Source organism: Cryptomeria japonica, chromosome 4 (assembly GCF_030272615.1).
Source record: "Cryptomeria japonica chromosome 4, Sugi_1.0, whole genome shotgun sequence".
Classification (NCBI taxonomy): domain Eukaryota; kingdom Viridiplantae; phylum Streptophyta; class Pinopsida; order Cupressales; family Cupressaceae; genus Cryptomeria; species Cryptomeria japonica.
Window position 1 is genome coordinate 324,682,034 of NC_081408.1, and position 20,525 is coordinate 324,702,558.

Below are 20,525 nucleotides of genomic sequence, written 5' to 3' on the forward strand. Positions count from 1 at the left end.
ATAACGGTTAGATTGATGTTTTGATATTTATCATGATGATATTTAAGATGTTTTATTTATGTTAAAAATATTTTTGAAATGTCAGAGTTTTGACAAGATTGCAGGCTAACCGTTTGAACTGGCAAGTGTGTGCAGGAGTTCGTCGTCCTCCAAGAAGGGAGGGAAAGTATCATCAAGTTGGAAGTAATGAAAGAGAACTTATGCCATCTGAAACCCTAACCCTGAGTCAAGTAGTCTCATGTTGACCTTGGTAAATTACGTCAATAGACGCGTCAAGTAACCCTTACTGGTCTATATAAAGGTTTTAGGGTTTCACGACCCTAAGTTTCTAGTGGCTTCCTAGTTAAATTGTGATTATTATTATTAATAATAATAATTTATAATTAGTTATTTTTTAATTATTAAATTAAATTTTGCAGTGGCTAAGGTTTTATTGCGTATCATATTAATTGTCTTGCAAGGTAGGGTTTATTTTTAAAAATACCCCAAGCCAACTCTAGTTGGCTATTTCAACAATTAAGTGTGAGAATAAGGGGGAAAACCCTTGTTATGTAATAAATTTAAAATCCATTACCTAAGCCACTAATAATGTGTATGGCACAAAGCAAGTTAATAAAACAAATAATCACCCCATTCTTAATGCAAAAGCATATAAATCAATTCTATTTATTTGTCCTTGATATGTTTTATCGGGCAAACAGGTGTGAATGGACTTCTCTTATTAATCGACATTTTTCCATATCATTTGATAAGGAAATAAAAAGCTTCGAAGGAGAAAGAGGGCTTTGGGGCGTGAACATTTTTGAGTCTTCACCAAGAAGCAAACTAGGGGAGAATCCGTTTTGGCATGATAATTGCTGAAAGGAAATTCTCGTAAATGAGAGAATTAGGGCGGAATGAAGAGAGAAACCCTATCATGAAAGGAAATTCTCGTGAATGAGAGAATTAGGGCGGAATGAAGAGAGAAACCCTCTCGTGATGCATATAGCCATGATTTTGGAAGAAAACGGCAGACATTTTTATTCTTCTTTGGTCACCGGAGGTATACTTTTTACTTTGCAAGGGCGTAGGAGATCAAAAGAAAAACGTGGAAATCAAAGAATTTTCTTGGTGAAAGCGTTGGAGGTTAAGCTTAGTTGTTTCTTTCCCTCATTGCTCAGGTTATGTCATACTTCTTAAACCCCACGCTTGAGAATTTTGTTTGTCTTCCAAAATGAGCAAAGGAAACAAGAAGGAAAGAGTATTTTAACCTCTGCAATTCTGATTTTGGAAAAGAAGAAACATTTAACCTTGTGGTCTGCATTGTTTTATAAAATGCTGGAAATTTTGTAGAGTTTGAAAAGGGCTAAAACTTGAGGAATCCTTCCTAGCTTCCGTAGAGAATTATTGAGTAAGCTAAGTTTATACATGAAAAATTATATTTATTTGCACCAGCTGATAATACACAGCCATACTGTGCATACACAGCCAGGCTGTGCATATACAGTGTGACTATGCATTCCCAGAAAGGTTGAGAATTAAATTTCTGGTATAGAAATGAGTACTTGTGTATAATGCTTGAAATGTATGGCTGTGAGAGCAATCTTGACAGATGTGAAACATAAAACTCAGGGCCTGATATTATATGTTTAAGAGGAATAAAAATAAAACCCTTAAACTGAAACACTATGCCATATTGTGTTATAAATTATGGCTGAGAACAACTTTTGTCAGTAATTAAAATGTATTGGGTTAAGGACAGCAAGGCTAGTCGAGTTTTTACTTGAAAATGTGTAAGCAAGAATTACCCTCTAGCTGAAAATAACATGAAGGTTCATAGACGTATATGTGAATGTATATATATACTTGTATGTGTATATGATTTTGGATTATAACCAAAAATTTGTAGAGCCAAGTTGATTAAAGACATACAAAACATTATCCCTCAGAATAGAGGTGTGCAGGTCCAAAAGACTTGTAATATGGAGAATCTATCTCTTTATTGAGCTGTCTCTAAATTGTCTAAATCTGTAAAACCATAGCAACAATAAGGATGACCTATCTGATTGAGATTACCATCTCTAGATTATGATAAAACTTAAACCCTAGCTTAGGAAGGTAGTGGGTAGAGGAGCACAGCTGTGTCATGATGCAAATAGCATCTCCATTAAAAGAATACCATCTAAATTGCCTTGACAGCAGAGTCATGTCAGGCGTGGTGAACAATCAAAACTTAAGGGTTGAATGGACAGCTGGTGGCTTTTATGCCCCTTACTTTCCCATTCTAGGGAATTAGTCATATTATTACAAACCCTTCACAATCAGGAATGAGAAAAACAAAACAGTAACTTCTTAAGAGTCTTAGTACGGATAACAAAAATTATGTAAAACCATTGTGTGACCAAGAGTCTCCATGTGAGAACAGAAATGGTCAATTATAAGTAAACTCACTTGTTCTAGGCCTATGCCGTAGAATCCTTAAATTGCCGTCGAGAAGGGTGTAAATATGATTTCACACGTAAGAGTGATCGCAGCTATTTAAAAACATTTGGGCCAAGGAGGTCCTCATACCAGAGCGTCAATCAAGATGTTTAAGTTAATTTCAGCTTGGTAAGAAACGTCCGACTAGAGTAGTATTTCAGTGCTCATTAATGCAATTGGGCATAATAAATATTATAGGAGCACTTAGACTTTTAGTAAATATTACCTCAATGAGAAGAGGATTGATAGACAAGGGAACTTATAACTCCTCTTAATGCAGATAGTCTTATGTATAGAAATACATAGCTTCACAGCTTCCTAATGCAGTTTGGCATTCAACAAAATAAATAGTTTCATTGAACAGTATAGTAGCAGCACGAATGCTCTTGATACGCACAAAACATAGAAGCTAATATTGATGAGTGTGTTGAAAATAATAGCTAGCTCGGATACCTGATTGTTTGAATTTTAATGTTGTCATGGACAATTAAAATTCAATATGTATTTATCTATGTTAAATCGAACTATTATGGGGCTGGGCCCAAAAGGGCAATGTAATTTAATAAAGGCAATATGATTTGATAAAGGCAAAATTATCATTATGAGTCCTGTCCTATTTAAGGCAGCTCAATAAAATGTAAATAAATAAAATATCATAGCAAGGACGACCTTGCAAGATAGCACCCAAAGTTGGATATATAACAAACATCATTCAAGTCATTCATTACCACCATCTTATGCAAATGTAATCTGCTCTCCAAATCAGCGATTTCTCCTTCACTTGTGCGAACTTGTTCAAGTCAATTGTGCGAATTTATTAAGGCCAATAGTGGGGCGAATTTGATCAAGATCCATGCAAATTTATTGAAGTCTCTCCAAGCAAATCCCTTGAAGGCATTGAAGGTGTCATCTGCTGTCTGTTACTTCAAGGCTGCAAATACCTTTTCCATTTCAGCGAACTACATTGTCTATGTATTCAAGGGTGAAGGAAGCATCCTTTCAAATCTGATTTAGCTATCTTGCTGTCTGAACAGCAAACTGAGATAAGTTTTATTGCCTTGTAATTGCCTACATTTGAGATTATACATATTGGATTTGAGGCTGGGTTTTTCACCTCCAAGAGGGAGGTTTTCCCAAGGTATTGGTGTGTTGTTGTCTTGTGTTTTTCATTGCACTTTCAGTTTACTTCCAGTCTGTCATATCTGATTGCTAAAATTAACATGGTATCAGAGCTTTAGGTTCATTCTAAATAATCAGATTATTAGTTGTCCTTTACTTTCAGTTTACTGTTTTAGTTTTGCAAGATGGTTACAGCTCTGAAAGTAGAGGACAGACATGAAGCTGCCCTCAATTTTACACCATGGAAGGTTTGTATCCTCCTTGCCCTTGAAGAATTAGAGCTGTTACAATTTGTGGAAGATAAGGATCTGACTGAGCCTTCGGATCCAAATGAGCTAAAGCAATTCAAGAAGAATGCTTTCAAGGCAAAGAAGTTCCTTATTGATTCCGTGAAGGATCATCTTGTTCCAGTTATCTCCAAATTGAAGATAGCCTGAGAGATGTTTAAACATCTAGAAGGGATGTATGAGATCAACAACATCAGTCGGTCACTTACATTGAAGCAGCAACTTCTTCAAGTCAAAATGAGCAAAGGAGATTCAATCATGTCTTTCTTCATGAAAATTTCAGAATTGAAGGACCAACTCAGCGCCATTGGAAGCGAAGTTGTGGACAAAGATATTGTCATGATTGCTTTGAATGGTCTTCCTGACTCTTGGGATCCATTCATTCAAATCATAAGTGGAAGAGCTGAATTTCCTTCCTTTGATCTCCTCCGGTCAGATTCAAGAGGAGTCACGCCTAGCTGCAAGAGGAATGCATAAAGGCACTCATGGAGGAGATCAACATGTGCTTGCATCTCAACATGTTAAAAAGAGAGGCTATTGAAAGAAGAAGAACTTCAAAAGAGATAGAGACTTCAAATCTCCTGCTGCTTACGATTCAAGGAAGAAGCCAAGGGATCTTTCACGTGTCCGTTGCTTCAGATGCGATAAGTTTGGACACTATGCTAAAGAATGTCAGAATCTGCCCAGGCAAGGAGAAGCGAACCTAAATGAAGTTACAGATTCGAAGGATAACGAAAACTTCCTCTTCATTTCTGTCTTATCTAGCCATGTGCCAATTGACAGCAACACTTGGTTGATAGACAATGGTGCATCCACACATATCACGGGATACCGGGAGCACCTATCAGACTTAATGGAGAAAGAGTCCCGGTAAGAGGTTTTGGCAATACTTCCTTAAATTTGGAATCTGGTATCTCCTTGCATCTTAGTGATATTTTATTTGTTCCTGGAATTAAAAGAAAATTAATCTCTATTTCTGCCCTAGAAGATAAAGGTTATCAAACAGCATTTTCTGAGGGTAAAGTACTTGCTTGGCCTAATAAATCTAGTTTTAAATGCACTCGTGTTATTGGAAATAGATATGATAGTTTGTATAAGCTTTCAGCTAATCTTGTTCGAGCACTCATCCATGAAGCTCCCGAATCTAGCGAACTATGGCACAGAAGGCTTGGCCACCTTCACTTTCAGGCACTTCCCTCATTTGAAAAGATGGTTAAAGGTATGCCTAAACTTAGTTATTTTCATGATGATACTTGCAAAGGTTGTGCATTAGGTAAGAACACTAAGAGTCCATTTCATAAAAGTGAAAGTAGAGCTAAGGAAAAACTAGAACTTGTTCATTCTAATCTATGTGGACCCATGTTTGTTCCTTCATCTAGCGGATTTCTATACTATGTTACATTTATAGATGATTTTTCTAGAAAGAATTGAATTTAATTTCTAAAATCTAAAGAATCTGATGAAATGCTAAGTAGGTTTAAAGAATTTAAAGCTCTAGCTGAAAATATGTCTGGTAAAAGGATTAAAGTGTTAAGATCTGACAATAGAGGTGAATACACCTCAAGTAGTTTCAATGACTTTTGTGTAGAGACAGGAATTAAGAGGGAGTTTTGCGTTCCCTACAATCCTCAGCAAAACGGTGTGGTTGAACAAAAGAATAGAGCCATTGTTGAAGCAACTAAAGCAATGATTCATGATCAGGATCTGCAGACTTCCTTATGGGCTGAAGCATCCAAGACTGCAGTATACATTCAGAACAGATGCCCTCACTGTGTCCTGAAGAACATGACTCCTGAAGAGGCCTTCACTGGAGTCAAACCGGATATCAGTCACCTAAGGATTTTTGGAAGTCCTGTCTATGTTCACGTGTCGAAGGAAAAGAGAACTAAGCTAGAGTCATCCAGGAAAAAAGGTATCCTTGTTGGATACAATGAATCCTCCAAAGCATTTCGTATCTACATTCCAAGACAAAGGTATATTGAGGTAAGTAGAGATGTTACGTTTGAAGAAAATATTGCTTTTAAGAAATCTAAAGGTTCCCTTGTCAATGATGATAAAGAGGTTAATGATAATCAGAACATGGATATTGATACTAACCCTGAGATTCAGAATGAGTCTATTGAGCCTCCCGCACCTATTGAACATGGTGATCCTCTTGAGACTCTGGATCCAATTGATGGACCTAGAGATATTGCAGTTAGCAAGAAAAGGCCACTTTCGGTTAGGAGCATAATTCAAGAAGCAGAAAGGTTTGCAGCTCCTAGTGGCACTTTCAGAGAAAGTAGGAGACCCTAGAAGTTCTCCAACTATGTTGCAATGATGTGCAACATCATTGAGACTGAACCATCCAGCATAGAAGAAACCAGCAAGCATGGAAATTAGCTATGGACGAAGAGTATCAATCCATCATCAAGAATGATGTCTGGGATATTGTACCTAGACCTAAAGGTAAGTCTGTTGTTTCTTCTAAATGGTTGTTTAAAATTAAACATGTTGCTAATGGTAATATAGAAAAATATAAAGCTAGATTTGTAGCTCGTGGTTTTTCTCAAAAGGAAGGCATAGATTATGAAGAAACATTTGCTCCTGTTGCTAGATATATTTCTATTAGAACTATTATAACCATTGCTGCAACTAAGGGTTGGAAGTTACATCAGATGGATGTAAAGACTGCCTTCCTTAATGGTATCATTAAGGAAGAAGTCTTTATTGAGCAACCAGAAGGATATGAGACTCATAATAGAGAATCACATATATGCAGATTAAAGAAAGCTCTTTACGGCCTCACACAAGCTCCTCGAGTTTGGTATGAAAGAATTGATAAGTACTTGGTTAGTTTAGGGTTTTGTAAGAATGATGTTGATCCTAACATTTACTTTAAAGTATTTAAAGGTGAAATGCTAATTCTAGTTTTATATGTGGATGATTTATTCCTAACTGGTGAAGATAGTCTCATCATTAGGTGTAAAAAAGAATTAGCTACTGAATTTGAAATGAAGGATCTAGGCCTGATGCATTACTTTTTAGGGTTAGAAGTGTGGCAAAGATCTAATGAAATTATTTTAAGTCAAGGAAAATATATCGTTGATATTTTGAAGAGATTTGGAAGGTTGGATTGCAAACCTATGTCTACTCCTATGGAAACTAACTTGAAGAAATTGAGTTTATCTGCAGCTAACTCTGATTTTGCATATCCTTCTGAGTACAGACAATTGATTGGATCATTGATGTATCTAGTTAACACTAAACCAGACATTTGTTATGCAGTGAGTGCACTCAAACATTTTATGAACAAGCCAAAGCATGTTCACCTTGTTGCAGCCAAACATATTTTGAGATACTTGCGTGGAATTGTTGGCTATGGGCTGAAATATCCAATCAACACTTCCGTTACCTTGGAACGCTACTCAAATTCTGATTGGGCAGGAAGGTATCTGTTTCAGTTTGGGTTCTGCAGTGATTTCTTGGGCCAGCAGGAAACAGTCCTTTGTAGCCTAAAGTACTGCAGAAGCTGAGTATATCGCATCGAGTGTTGCATCGAGAGAAGCAATGTGGCTTCGGAAGCTTCTTGCTAGATTGTTTGGACAACCTTGGGAACCCACAGTTATTCATTGTGATAATCAAAGTTGTATTAAAATGTCTGCTAATCCTGTGTTTCATGACAGATCAAAACATGTGGAAACTCACTATCACTATGTTCGTGATATGGTACAAAGAGGTGCCTTACAGCTGAAATATGTCAGCACTGATGAGCAGGTTACAGACATTCTCACCAAACCCCTTGCTCGTGTGAAGTTTGAATAATTCAGAGATAGGCTTGGAATTGTGGAGAATCCAACTATGACTGAGAGGGAGTCTCAGTCTCAGTGATGCATTAAGTTGCATCTTCCACCCTCTGTGGGCAATGCATGGTGGAGTCACCCTCTGCGGGCAATGCAAGGTGAGAGTATTTCCTTCTCTGGGAGAAGGTTGAGGTGAAAGACCTCTTCCACCCTCTGCGGGCAATGCAAGGTGGATCCATCCTCTGCGGGCAATGCAAGATGGAAAGTTTTGTTGTCTTCTTGCAGGTTACTTTTTCATCCGCTGCGGGCAATGTAAGATGAAGAAGTCCATGATGCATGATTACACTATTTGCTAGAATCCTCCCTAGCTAAGAGGGAGTGTTGAAAATAATAGCTAGCTCGGATACCTGATTGTTTGAATTTTAATGTTGTCATGGACAATTAAAATTCAATATGTATTTATCTATGTTAAATTGAACTATTATGGGGCTGGGCCCAAAAGGGCAATGTAATTTAATAAAGGCAATATGATTTGATAAAGGCAATATTATCATTATGAGTCATGTCCTATTTAAGGCGGCTCAATAAAATGTAAATAAATAAAATATCATAGCAAGGCCGACCTTGCAAGATAGCGCCAAAAGTTGGATATATAACAAACATCATTCAAGTCATTCATTACCACCATCTTATGTGAATGCAATCTGCTCTCCGAATCAGCGATTTCTCCTTCACTTGTGTGAACTTGTTCAAGTCAATTGTGCGAATTTATTAAGGCTGATAGTGGGGCGAATTTGTTCAAGATCCATGCAAATTTATTGCAGTCTCTCTCCAAGCAAATCCCTTGAAGGCATTGAAGGTGTCATCTGCTGTCTGTTACTTCAAGGCTGCAAATACCTTTTCCATTTCAGCAAACTACATTGTCTATGTATTCAAGGGTGAAGGAAGCATCCTTTCAAATCTGATTTAGCTATCTTGCTGTCTGAACAGCAAACTGAGATAAGTTATTGCCTTGTAATTGCCTACATTTGAGATTATACATATTGGATTTGAGGTTGGGTTTTTCACCTCCAAGAGGGAGGTTTTCCCAGGGTATTGGTGTGTTGTTGTCTTGTGTTTTTCATTGCACTTTCCATTTACTTTCAGTCTGTTATATCTGATTGCTAAAATTAACAGAGGGTGATAGCAGTATGTTGTCCATCTCATCTTTTCTTCACCAAGGTAAGTTAATTGATTTAAACCATGCTGCAATTAAACTAGAAGGGAACAATTTACAACTAATGTAAAGTAGGCCTTAAACCTCAAGATGAAGTAGAGTACTAGCCGTTACAATCAAACATGCCGGACAAGGGAGAACTATTGATTGTTTGATATTAATGTGATATTCATATGTGAAAAAGGGTATCGCATATTAATCATTTGCAACTTAATGGTGGATGCCAATTAATTAAGACCAACTATGGGCACTTCTCTTTTGTAAACAATATTGAGATTGTGCGAAATACAAACTAATCACCTATTGTACTTAAGATTGGTAAATTTGTACAAAACATTGGTTCATAAAAAGGACAGTGATTTCTACAAGTCCTTTAAGCTAGGATTCTTCCTTGTACTCAAGAGAGAACGGGTTGCTAAGCTCAAGGGCACAAGTATGAACTTTGTATTAAATTAATCTAGGGTTTTGTCAAAGAAAGGATACATTATAAGAGTACGAGTCACCTCTAGGTTGTTTACCAGCATATGAATTTGGGTCCAAACATAAATGACGGAAAATGAGCCTCATAGAGTCAGAATGCAATAGCATAGAGACAGACATGAGGACTTGAATACCTTCGGGAATTTAATCCAACCAAGCAGGATGATGAACAATTAGTGTAAATGCAATTGCATAGAAACCCTCAACCAAGGTGATGTTTCTTTGGTAAGTGTCAACCAGTTTGTTAATCTAGATACACATTCCAGTCAGAGGTTGTACTAGTTAGGGGTAGCCTATAGTGTATGAGCGACTAGGGATCTGTGTAGGATTACTCTCCAATTCCGATGGCATGAATTAGACCTTTGTTACCTCCCTGCGAAGGGTCGGGCCAATCCATTCGGATATGGCACGGGGGACTAGTAAGTCCATGGTTGGGCGAAAAAGCACCTTGATGATACTTTTCGTCCCCACTAGTATGATGAAAAAGTCATGAAGTTCAAAATGTTAGCATCAGAAGAAATGTACTTTCTAAACCCTCTCTCTTTCATTTTTAATGCAATGTTAGTTATTTTCTTATCTTACGTTCAAGTTTGGTTTAGAACAATGTAATCACTTCAAGTTATTATGTGTCTCAAAAAAAAAAAAAAATCTTCCTTTTATGTTATAGTTGCAATGATCATGTTAACAGCTATATTTGATAACGGCTATATTCATTTCAGCTAGTTACATGTTTGAATAAATGATTCATTTAAATTTTAGCATGTTACAAATAAACAATTGTAAGATTTTAACTTTTAGATCTTTTAGACATTAAAGACATTTAGAACCTTTGTAGAGCTTTTGGTATTTTTAATGAAGAGATATGTTGAAGTACCCCTTCGAAACTTAGGCATTTTGGATTAAAAGGAAATAACAAAAGCGATCCAAGAATAAACATTTGTAAGATTTTTAACCTTTGCATCTTTTTGACTTTAAAGAAATTTAGAAACTTTGTAGATTTTTTGGTTTTTTTACAATAGGGGCACATTGGAGATTTTCTTGAATTGTATATAAATGATGTGTTACATCCCTCCTTCAAACAATAGTTTTATTTTGAATGATGCAATTGTGTGTATGGCCAAACATTGATGTGGATGAGTAATCTTAAGTATAAAATTGATAATTAGACATGAAGGATTATTTGGCAATGTATATCTTTCCTTTATATATATATATATGAGAAGATAAAATTGGTCTAACCATTTTCATAACCAATTCGATGCAGGAAAGCAACACCCTCGGGAGGGAGGAAGAGTATCATCAAGGAGAGGATTGCAAACTTTGAAAGAGTCCAAACTTGCCATCAAGCCCTAAGGCTTAAGATAGGTTGTTAGAAGTTGGTCGTCACCTTGGCCTTTTAGGTGGTCATCTCGCCTTGTCAGTTAGTAGGCAGTCAGACTAGGTTGTTGTTGATTATCTAATGGATAGCCATATACTTATATATATATATGAAGTGATGTATGTATATATATAACTCATACATAAGTGTATATATATATATACGGATGTAAGTATGAAATATAACTCATACATAAATGTATATTTACATATATAATTTCATTATGTTTTAAGCATTTAAAGGAAATATGATATTGGCTATGTAAGCCAAAGCTTTGCTTATTAATTTGGTGAGAGATGGAGTGGAGACATTACTTCCTCTCTCCCAACCACCTCTTAGGTCTTCCTTGCTAGCAACCATCGATCAAGATGGAAGTCGTTTTGCATGGGTGGTTTCTTTGTTGGACTTCGCATTCAATATAGTGAAGGCATTATCTTGATCAAGGGTTCAATCTTTCATGTTATCATCCTCACATCATGAATTCTTATTGTTAAGTGAAATACATCCGCTATCTCTGCACTCTTTCTTTTGGCATATTTCTTGCGAGGTATATGTAGCAATAGCCTTTCAGCTTAAGTTTGAGGAAATCTTGTTGGGAACATCGTGGGAGTCTGCTCTAGTGCGGCGGTAGACTGTCTATCAAGAGGGAACATTCCTTATCAATTTCGCCACAGCTCAGGCATGTTACAGTTCTTTCCGTCTTGAGTTCAAAATGAAAGTATCCATTTGGTTCTAGTTTATTATAATAATGATATGAATATTTGATTGTGTTTAATCATTGAATAAGAGCATTGTTTATGAGATTATTCCATCCTCTTAAAAGAAGGATTCGGAGCAGAATGAAGATCTGTTTGTATACCCTGCTAATTATATGACAGAGCAGTGAATTTGTGGTCTTTGTATTAATTAAAACTTAATCAAAGCGTATATATAACCGCTAAGTAGATCATCTTTGCTACATTAATAGAATTACATATTGTTCAATCAATTGCTTGAGTATATCTTTTGTAAACATCGAACTGAGTTTTTTGATCAACCTTTGAGTCAAGTCATGAGACCAATGAGGGAGTTTCATCATTCAGTAGGTACTGGCCTTAAGGTGTAATGATGAAGATGCCTACTCTGAATTATTAATGAACTGTTCTTTAACTTACAAGTAACTCGGTGGGAACCGATTCTCTGTTCAATTGAGGTGTTTTTAGCAAAATCTTGGTTGAGTGTGTGTCAGTATAAGTCAGATTTACAGCAAAGGTTGTACTATATGTGTCATTTATCCTTAAAAGGTCATATAGACTATTAATGACAGCTATCAAGAATCTAAAGGTTTAATTGATGTAATATAGTGGATCAGTTGTACCTATTGTTGAAAATCCTATATGTGGAAATGAACTCCAGTGTGAACAAGTCAAGTAAGGGTGGTGAAGTTTGACAGCAATTGTGTGCATGTTAAATGAAACCTTGGCCAAGGTGGCGCTGCTTAAAGCATGCGACCGTCAGTTCACAAGAACCAGATACACCTACTAGTCAGATGATCATACTAGTTAGGGGGTACCTATAGTGTTTGACCAACTAGGTTCATGTAGGTTCTAAACACCAGGCTCAGATGGCAAGATGGCAACTAGGTCTAGTCCTTAGTTTGCTACCCTCGCGAAGGGTAGGGCCACTTCCAGTTGGAAGATGTGTAGGAGACTGCCAAGTCTATGGTTGGGTGAAAAGCCTTTGATGATGCTCTCCCTCTTCTAGACTATGTCAAGGCTTGTTACAAAGTTTTCAGAAGGAAGCTTAATGATTGTAAGCTCTGAATTTTTATCTTTCCTTGTACAAGAAAATTATTTATTGAATTCTCTTTCTTGTTAATAGCAATGAAGTATGTTCTTTAACTGCTCTATTATAGAGAAACTACTTTTTCAGTTGAATTAGTTAGTTTCATGTTTCGTTGAAAAGCAATTAGGTAGTTAGTGAATTTCCTTATCAGCTGAAGTAGTAAGTTTGTTGCAAACTCATTTATGAATTATTAAGATAGTTCTTTGTTTCTTTATTATAGTTTAATGGTTGTTACATGTAAAAAGGTGAAAAGAAAACTAAAATATAGGTCTGAAATATTAAAATTATGGGATTGTAATGAAGATGAAGTACATGCATCTACTACTTTGCCACAAAGGAGTAGGGGTCATCAAATTTCTATAGTTTCTACTTATATTTTGAAGAGTCTAAGGCCACTGAATCCATCTAGTTCAGGGGCAACAAAGCCTACGGGGAAACGTAAGATGTCCAATCCATCTTCACAACCATTGGCATATTTATTCAATGTGCAAGCAAAGGGTGAGGCAAATGATACCATTGGCAAATTCTTCTTTGCCAATGGCATTCCATTCCATGTGGCTTGCTCTCCTTACTATAAGGGAGTTGTGTCAAAGATAATAAAGGTGGGACCATCATATGTGCCACCAAGGGAGACTAAATTGAGGACAACAATCTTGGATCAAAACCATTCCATGATTAATATTTTGAAGAAGATGAAGAGAACCTAGGTCACAAGTGGATGCAACACAGTCATGGATGGGTGGACCGTGGATGGACATTAGGCATCATCCACTCACCAATATCATGGTTACATCTATAGCGGGCCCTTATTTCCTTAGAACTATTGATTGTTCATGACATCACAAGGCTGCTCATTTTCAGTTCCAAATCCTCAAAGATGCTATAGAGGAGGTTGGGCCACAAAATGTGGTGAAAGTAGTGACAATGCGGCCCATGTGTGCAAAGCTGCAGGGAAGTTGATTGAGGCAGCCTATAGACATATTTGGTGGACTCAAAGATGTGTGCATGCAATGAATACTGCACTCAAGGACATGGATAAAATCAGCTGGATCAAAACAATTGTTGGTGATGCTAGAGATGTGCAGATGTTTACCTGCAACCACCACACTTCACATGCACTCTTCAAGCCCTTCTCAAATAAGGAATTCTTAAAACATATAGAGACTCAGTATGCATCATACTTTATTCTCTTGGAGAGGATGCTTGAGTTGCAAGAGGCATTGCAACTAATGGTTATGATAGCAAAATGGAATCAGTGGCTTGAGTCAAAGACATGGCAGGGGTTGAGGGTGAAGGAGGTGGTGAAGAATGATGTCTTTTGATGGTGGAGGGTGCTTACAAGCACATCTTTTGGACCCCATGTTGTGTTCATGCATTAAACAATGCATTGAAAGACATAGGAAAAATAGATTGGGTGAAGCATGCGGTGGCAGAAGCTAGAGACATTCAAATGTTCATTTGCAACCACCACACCTCACTTGCTCTCTTTAGATCATTTTCAAAGGAGGAGTTCCTCAAACCCGTTGAAACAAGGTGTGCTAATGCCTCTTAATATTGTATCAAACTTCCAATTTTGTATTTTAATTCTCTTTGAATAAAATATAGATATGCCACTTATTTTTTTATTATTTTAATTTTAATGAATATAGGTATGCTAGTTACTTCATCTTGTTGGAGAGGATGCTTGAGGTGCATGATCCTCTACAATTGATGGTGGTGAATCCTGAGTGGACTAGATGGCGGGAATCAAACTTTGCTGAAAGAAAATCTACCAAACAAAAGATCCTTGATGACAATTGGTGGTCCACTGTGAGGTAAGACATTGCTGATTTTATTATTAAATTGCTGATTGTTTTAAAAAATAAAAATTAGATTGTTGATTTTCATATTCTAGTTTTAATATTTTGAACTTTGCACTTGCAGATATCTTTGCTCTTGCAGATATCTTTGCTCTATCATCTCTCCTATTGTAGATGTCATCAGATATGCTGATACAGACTCTCCTAGTCTTGGAGAGATATATGCGACATTTGACAATATGCTTGGGAAGATTAAGCAAACAATTTTGGATAAGGATCCTTCTTTGGAGTTCTATGAGCAGCATATCAGGCCCATTGTGACACGAAGGTGGAACATAATGAACACCCCACTTCATATGGCAGCCTATGCATTGAATCCTAAATGGTATGCACCAAGGGATGGAAGGGTGCTTCCATGTGATGAAGATAAGGTTTTAGATGGGTTCACACAGGCAATTGATAAGATATATACAGAGGAGCAGGCTTCCATACTTCGTGCACAATTCCTTGACTTCACAAATCTTCGTGGTCCTACATTGAGTAAACCACGGGCAAGGTTGGACATAGCCATATTAGCCCAAAAAGACCCTATTGGGTGGTGGACATGGCATGGGAGGGATACACCACAATTGAAATCGCTTGCCACTCGCCTACTTTCACAGGTTGCTAGTTCCTCTGCTGCAGAGAGGAATTGGTCCACATATGGCTTTATCCACTCTATCAAGAGGAATAGACTTACCTCTAGACGAGCGAAGAAGCTAGTAGTTGTGCATAGTGCTCTTCGACTTCAGGATTGTCAGACTCCAAAATATCGACAGACTCCAGCTTTGCGATGGGATGTTGATCCCGAAGATGTGGCCCAGGTTGATGAGGAGGAGACAACACAGGGATTGGTTGGGATTCCATTGGATGAGGTGGACGTAGACCATGACAGTGGGAGACTCAGAGGACTCTGATTTTGATGCAATGTTAGGAGAAGCAGTTTAGGGGTATCATTATACTTTGCTTTTTTGTATTTAGTTTTACTCGGTACTATTTTGATTTTCATATTGTAAATGACAATGAAACTATATGGCAGCAGTGTAGCCTTTGGGCATTTTGACATTTTGTATGTTATTTCTCTCATATCTATTATAATATGCATATTGACAATGTGAATGAATTGAAATTCTGATTTATGAATGCATAATTGCATATTGTCTATTGAGTATTAACAATGTTGTATGTTCAGAATTTACATTCTAAAATGTTTTCATTTTTTGATAGTATCATACACATGCTATATCCATGTTTTCATATGAATATAATGTATATATGCATGCTTTATCCATGTTTTCATATGAACATTTAGAATTTTGAAATTTTCCTATATATTTTAAATTTTTCCTATATTTTATATAGCCGTCCCCTTTGCCATCCCCCGCCATCCCCAAATTTGGCAAAAAAAATTGCCGTCCCGGAAACGCGTCCCGTCATCCCCGTCCCGGAAACTCGGGGTAACGTAGGTTTTATGTAGGGGGTGTATCAAGGGTAGTCTTGCTATTGGTTTTAAAAAGTCAATGAATAAAGGATTGTATGGCTCAGCAGTCTGCCCTGTTTTGGAACTGCATTGGTTTTGTATGCATGAGAATGTAATAAGAATCATTGAGCAGAGAAACACTGGAGGTTTTGCTTGAGGCATTATGCTGTGCATTGTAGCAGTTGCGTTTAGATTCATGATGCTGCATGCTTTACTGTTCTGTTTAATTCATTATCTACTGGATTAGAGTTTTTCACCTGCAGCAAAAGAGGTTGTCTGTATCATGCATTATGAGATAGAATTGAAAATTTAATAAGTGGATTGATGGGAAGAAAGACAGAAAACTCAAATACCCACTTGCAAAGGTCAAATTCATTCAAAAGAAGGAACAGCTTATGGTAGAGATGATTAAATTGAAAATATAAGTACCGACTTGAAGAGCACCTCCATACTTGTTCTTGGGGCACACTTGAGGTTTTAGAACAGAAGCAAATCTCAATCTCACCTTTGACATATACGCACTATGAGAAACTGGGCTGAGCAATCATCATGATCAGGTACACTCCAAGGCCAGAATGACTGGAGTGGAATCAACGAGCTTGAGACTGTGGTAGGGACCCCACACCAGTAAGCCAACTCCTGTAATAGTAATGACACACCCAGGGATGACAACTAACAACTCTTAGCAGTTTTTGAGAGAAAAGCTCAACGAAGATGTTCATATCATAAATTTTCCATGAATTCCCTTGAATGTTTTACTCTTGGCTAAATCTTATGGCATTAAATATGCCCTTTTGAAAGTTCGAAATGCATTTAGAAGTCCCAACTCATGCATCAGAGCAAAGAAGAAACAGCATTTCTTTAATCTAGTGATATATTTTGTTGAAAATTTGTTAAAAGACCCCAGGGAGGAGCATATTCAGAAAAGAGTCTCAACAAAGTTCACTGGTATTTATCGAGAAGCCCATACAAGAAACATTCCTGACAAGATAATTATTGCCCATGAGCAAATCCTCAAATATCTGAAATCAAGATGTCAGAGCTCTACCCTGCAGGCCATAATTTAGTGCCAAATGTTATGTCCCCACTTTGAAATACAATTTAATGGTAAATGATAATAGTAAAATTAAAATTAAAATATAAAAGTATATAATTAAATTTTAATTAAGTTAATGAATGGTCAAAGACATGAAATGAAAAGTTGTGACTCCCTCAAACATGAGATATAAAAGGGAGAAGAGAACCTCATTTGAGGGGGATAATTTGGGAATCAGAGATGCAGATCTAATTTAAATAAAAGTGCAGATCTGATTGTGAAAGGTTTTGTCCCTCAAAAAGGCAGAAATAATTAAGAGTTGCACTCTTTCAAAGGGTGCTGATGGTGAAAGGGTGTGCCTCTTGCCAAAGGGCATACATGGTGAAGAGGTGTGACCCCTCCCTCACATTGAGGGATATAAAGGAAAGGAATCCAAGCATCCAAGGAGATCACCATCAATCAGATCAAATCAGAACTGTTATTAAGTTACGGGCAGTAACATCTTTGTTCTTGGTTGGGGATGTGCTTAATATATGAAGCCTGATAATGTTCTTATGCAGAATTCAGTAGTAATATTAATATAGACTGCAATATGTATGACATTCATAATACATGAATCAGTTGGAAAGAAATACACTGCACTCAGAATTACATCAACATCACAGGCGGATCAAACTTAAAGATACCTTCAGAAAGCCACACCGAAATTGACTGATTGCTTATAACAGCATCTGGGTATGATTACCAGTGAATTCCTTATGCAGATAGAAAACACATACAAATAGATTAATATGCAGATAGAAAACACATACAGATAGATTAATATGCAGATATATACAAAAGTTTGATCTACACTCTGATCTAAATGAAAAAAGAATCAAAAGGGAGAATATTTTAGCAGAACAGAAAACAATAAAGGGACCGGCAAACTGTTTTCCCTTTAAGAAGATAAAGGAACCCTCTCTCTAACCCTCCCTTATCAATTGAGAATAGTAATCTAAGGCAAGATTTAGGGAAATCGCTAAAGGGGACATTACACCATGATGGTAGCCCATGTTAAAAATCTTTATGGCACGTAATACCATATGCATGTCCTCCGGCTGAAATTTACCATATTAAATGCACCTCAGCTACAAATCTAAACCAAAGATCACCTAGCATTGGCACCCTATATTTCTATTAAAAAAGGAAAGATAGCGCATAAAACCAAAGGACTTATGTTTATGTGCTTTGTAATGATAATAGATACACTAATAAGCGTAACTCATGCATTTGTAGGAGTCAGACTCATGTTCATATTCCCCAATGCACCACCATACATGCATCATATAATGTCATCCAAAATTTACCAAGTCGCACTCACAGAAATCTCATTTACTTAGTTGACGAGCTAGCTAGGCCATGGACCTAAAGAAATCATACAAATATAGACCTTGCATTTTTACTGAGCGCCCCCATCCAAACTACCCAAAACAGCTAAATTGTCCGCATTAGAGGATTGCTGGGAGGAGGAGCTCTCTAAGATAGGAAGAGGGAGAGGGTACATATCAATGGAAAATCAGTAGAGCGCATGAATGACCTTAAGACCGATAGGCTCCCACACCTGCAGCGTTAGTGACACATAATGTACTCGAATTCACATTCAAAGCACTCAAACCCCAAGTCATCTGAGGTAAGAAATATAATTATTTTTCTATATCTCATAGGTCTTCAAAATTTGAATAGTAATGATTCAGAATTTTGCGGATTTGTATCTTAATAAAATCTGCAGTTCAGTCAAAAATAAAAGCTGTAGTACAAAAAAGCCTGCTACTCTTGAAAATAAAGTGATGAAGGTAAAATTTTGGAAGCAAAATTTTTCAAAGAAAATACTAAAAATCATGGAGGAAGCCTATAAGCATAGCTGAGGGTCTGATCCCCAGGGAGTAGGTAGATTCGCAAAGTATGGTTTACTCCATAGTTTGATGAGAAGATTGAAAACTGAGTGGTTCAAATTTAAAGCTCCCCTTGCTGACTAGACCTGGACGTAAAAGACCCACCCCTTATTGTTTTATCTTTGAATGAAACAGACTTTCCAATAATAAAAATAAATTCAAGTAAACAAGGAGGAAGGCAGATGAAAAAGCACTCACAGACAACCAAAATCAATGGAGAAATCGAATTGGAAAAGACAATAAACGCATTGAGGAGGCACAAAGGGAGCATCCTACCAGATTTAAATTGCAGACAATTGAGTGAAGCGAAGCTTGACAATGACAGTGCTCTCCATGAATGCTTCATCTGAGTCTGCGTCTCTAATTTGAAACCTTTTTTCAATGTGAGTTTGGTTGAAAGGACGGCGGGCCTTCCAATGGTAAGAGAAGGAGAAGCACATTTTATGGAAACTACAGAAGGCAATGCCGAGAGGAGCGAGGACGTTGCCCAGCAAGCCATGCTCGCAATTCACTCTGCTCTTATCCACAACCAGTATATTTAAACCCTAGCTAACTAATCTTGGAGAGTGCTCTTAGCGAAGACTAAAATTGATGGCCGTATGGACATATATATGGATTTTTGCCAAAAGCTACTCCCAAATTTTTGGGAAAAGACTATATTTTTAGGTGAAGGGGAAATTTAGAGCTGATCGGGAAAACGTAAGTTCATATTTATTTCAACGTTTGAAGGACCATTTCGAATGGATAATTGTCATAAAAAATTTGTTTAACAGACATTATCGGTAAAATTTAGGCCCCGTCTGATTTTATCCTCAAACAAAAACATCTTTTCTCCTTGAACTTATTTGAATAAAAAGGTTGTAAAGCTATATCAGCAAACAAAGATATTATTTTAGAGATTTTGATTACAATATTTTTAATTAGATTTTTTTTGAAAAATTATAAAAAAGGAAGTTTTATGTGTATAAACAAAATATATTTGTTTATTAGTTATTTTTATTTATTTAGAAGTTATTAATGTTGCAAAGAATTTGCATTATGGCAAGGGGTGTAATAGGTTGAGGGGTGTTAACAAAAAAATTTATATTTTACCTTAAATTTGATGGTGCAAAAACCTCAAATAGTGTAGATGGTAAAGCCAAAACTCCTTGTACCTCCTAAATCCTTAAAGTTTTAATCACCTTCCTTGGTCATCATTAATTAACTTGGTTAACTATTGAGATTAGTTCATTTAGCTAAATAATTGGTAACCTTGTTCTACTCTCTAAGAATATACACAAAAAAATGTTACCTCAAATTTGAGATCAAAATTAGAATTTTATTTGCAATAAGAGCTAGTCTCCTAGAGGCATCTTGGAAATTCATGTTATTGAACAAGGGAACATGAAATATAGAATCTATCTCACACAAAACTCCATTGCATTAGCTCTTTTCAAATCTCCAAGCATCGCCCAAGCTTCCATTTAATTATTAGAGTGTGAGCCCATTAAAGAAGAAAAAAGAAAAAGAATAAAGCCTTCATTATCCTAACCAACACTACCACTTCAACCATACTTGGTTTGTCTCTAAATGAACCATCAATGTTAATTTTAAATAGATTTTTTTCGTAAATTTATAAAAGAAAGTTTTTATGTGTATAAACAGAATATAATTGTTTATTATGAAGAGTTACTTTTATTTATTTAAAAAAA

General features: G+C 36.6%; 1 protein-coding gene across 1 annotated transcript in view; it reads right to left on the bottom strand.

The window, feature by feature from the left end:
- The window catches only part of LOC131041667 (large ribosomal subunit protein bL17c), a 28,096-nt gene extending 8,542 nt beyond the window's left edge, over positions 1-19,554 (bottom strand). The window contains exon 1 of the mRNA XM_057974817.2: positions 19,111-19,554. Coding sequence (XP_057830800.2) covers positions 19,111-19,333 — 223 coding nt within the window. The 5' untranslated portion in view covers positions 19,334-19,554. The remainder of the gene's footprint in view (positions 1-19,110) is intronic.
- Positions 19,555-20,525: the final 971 nt, after the last annotated feature.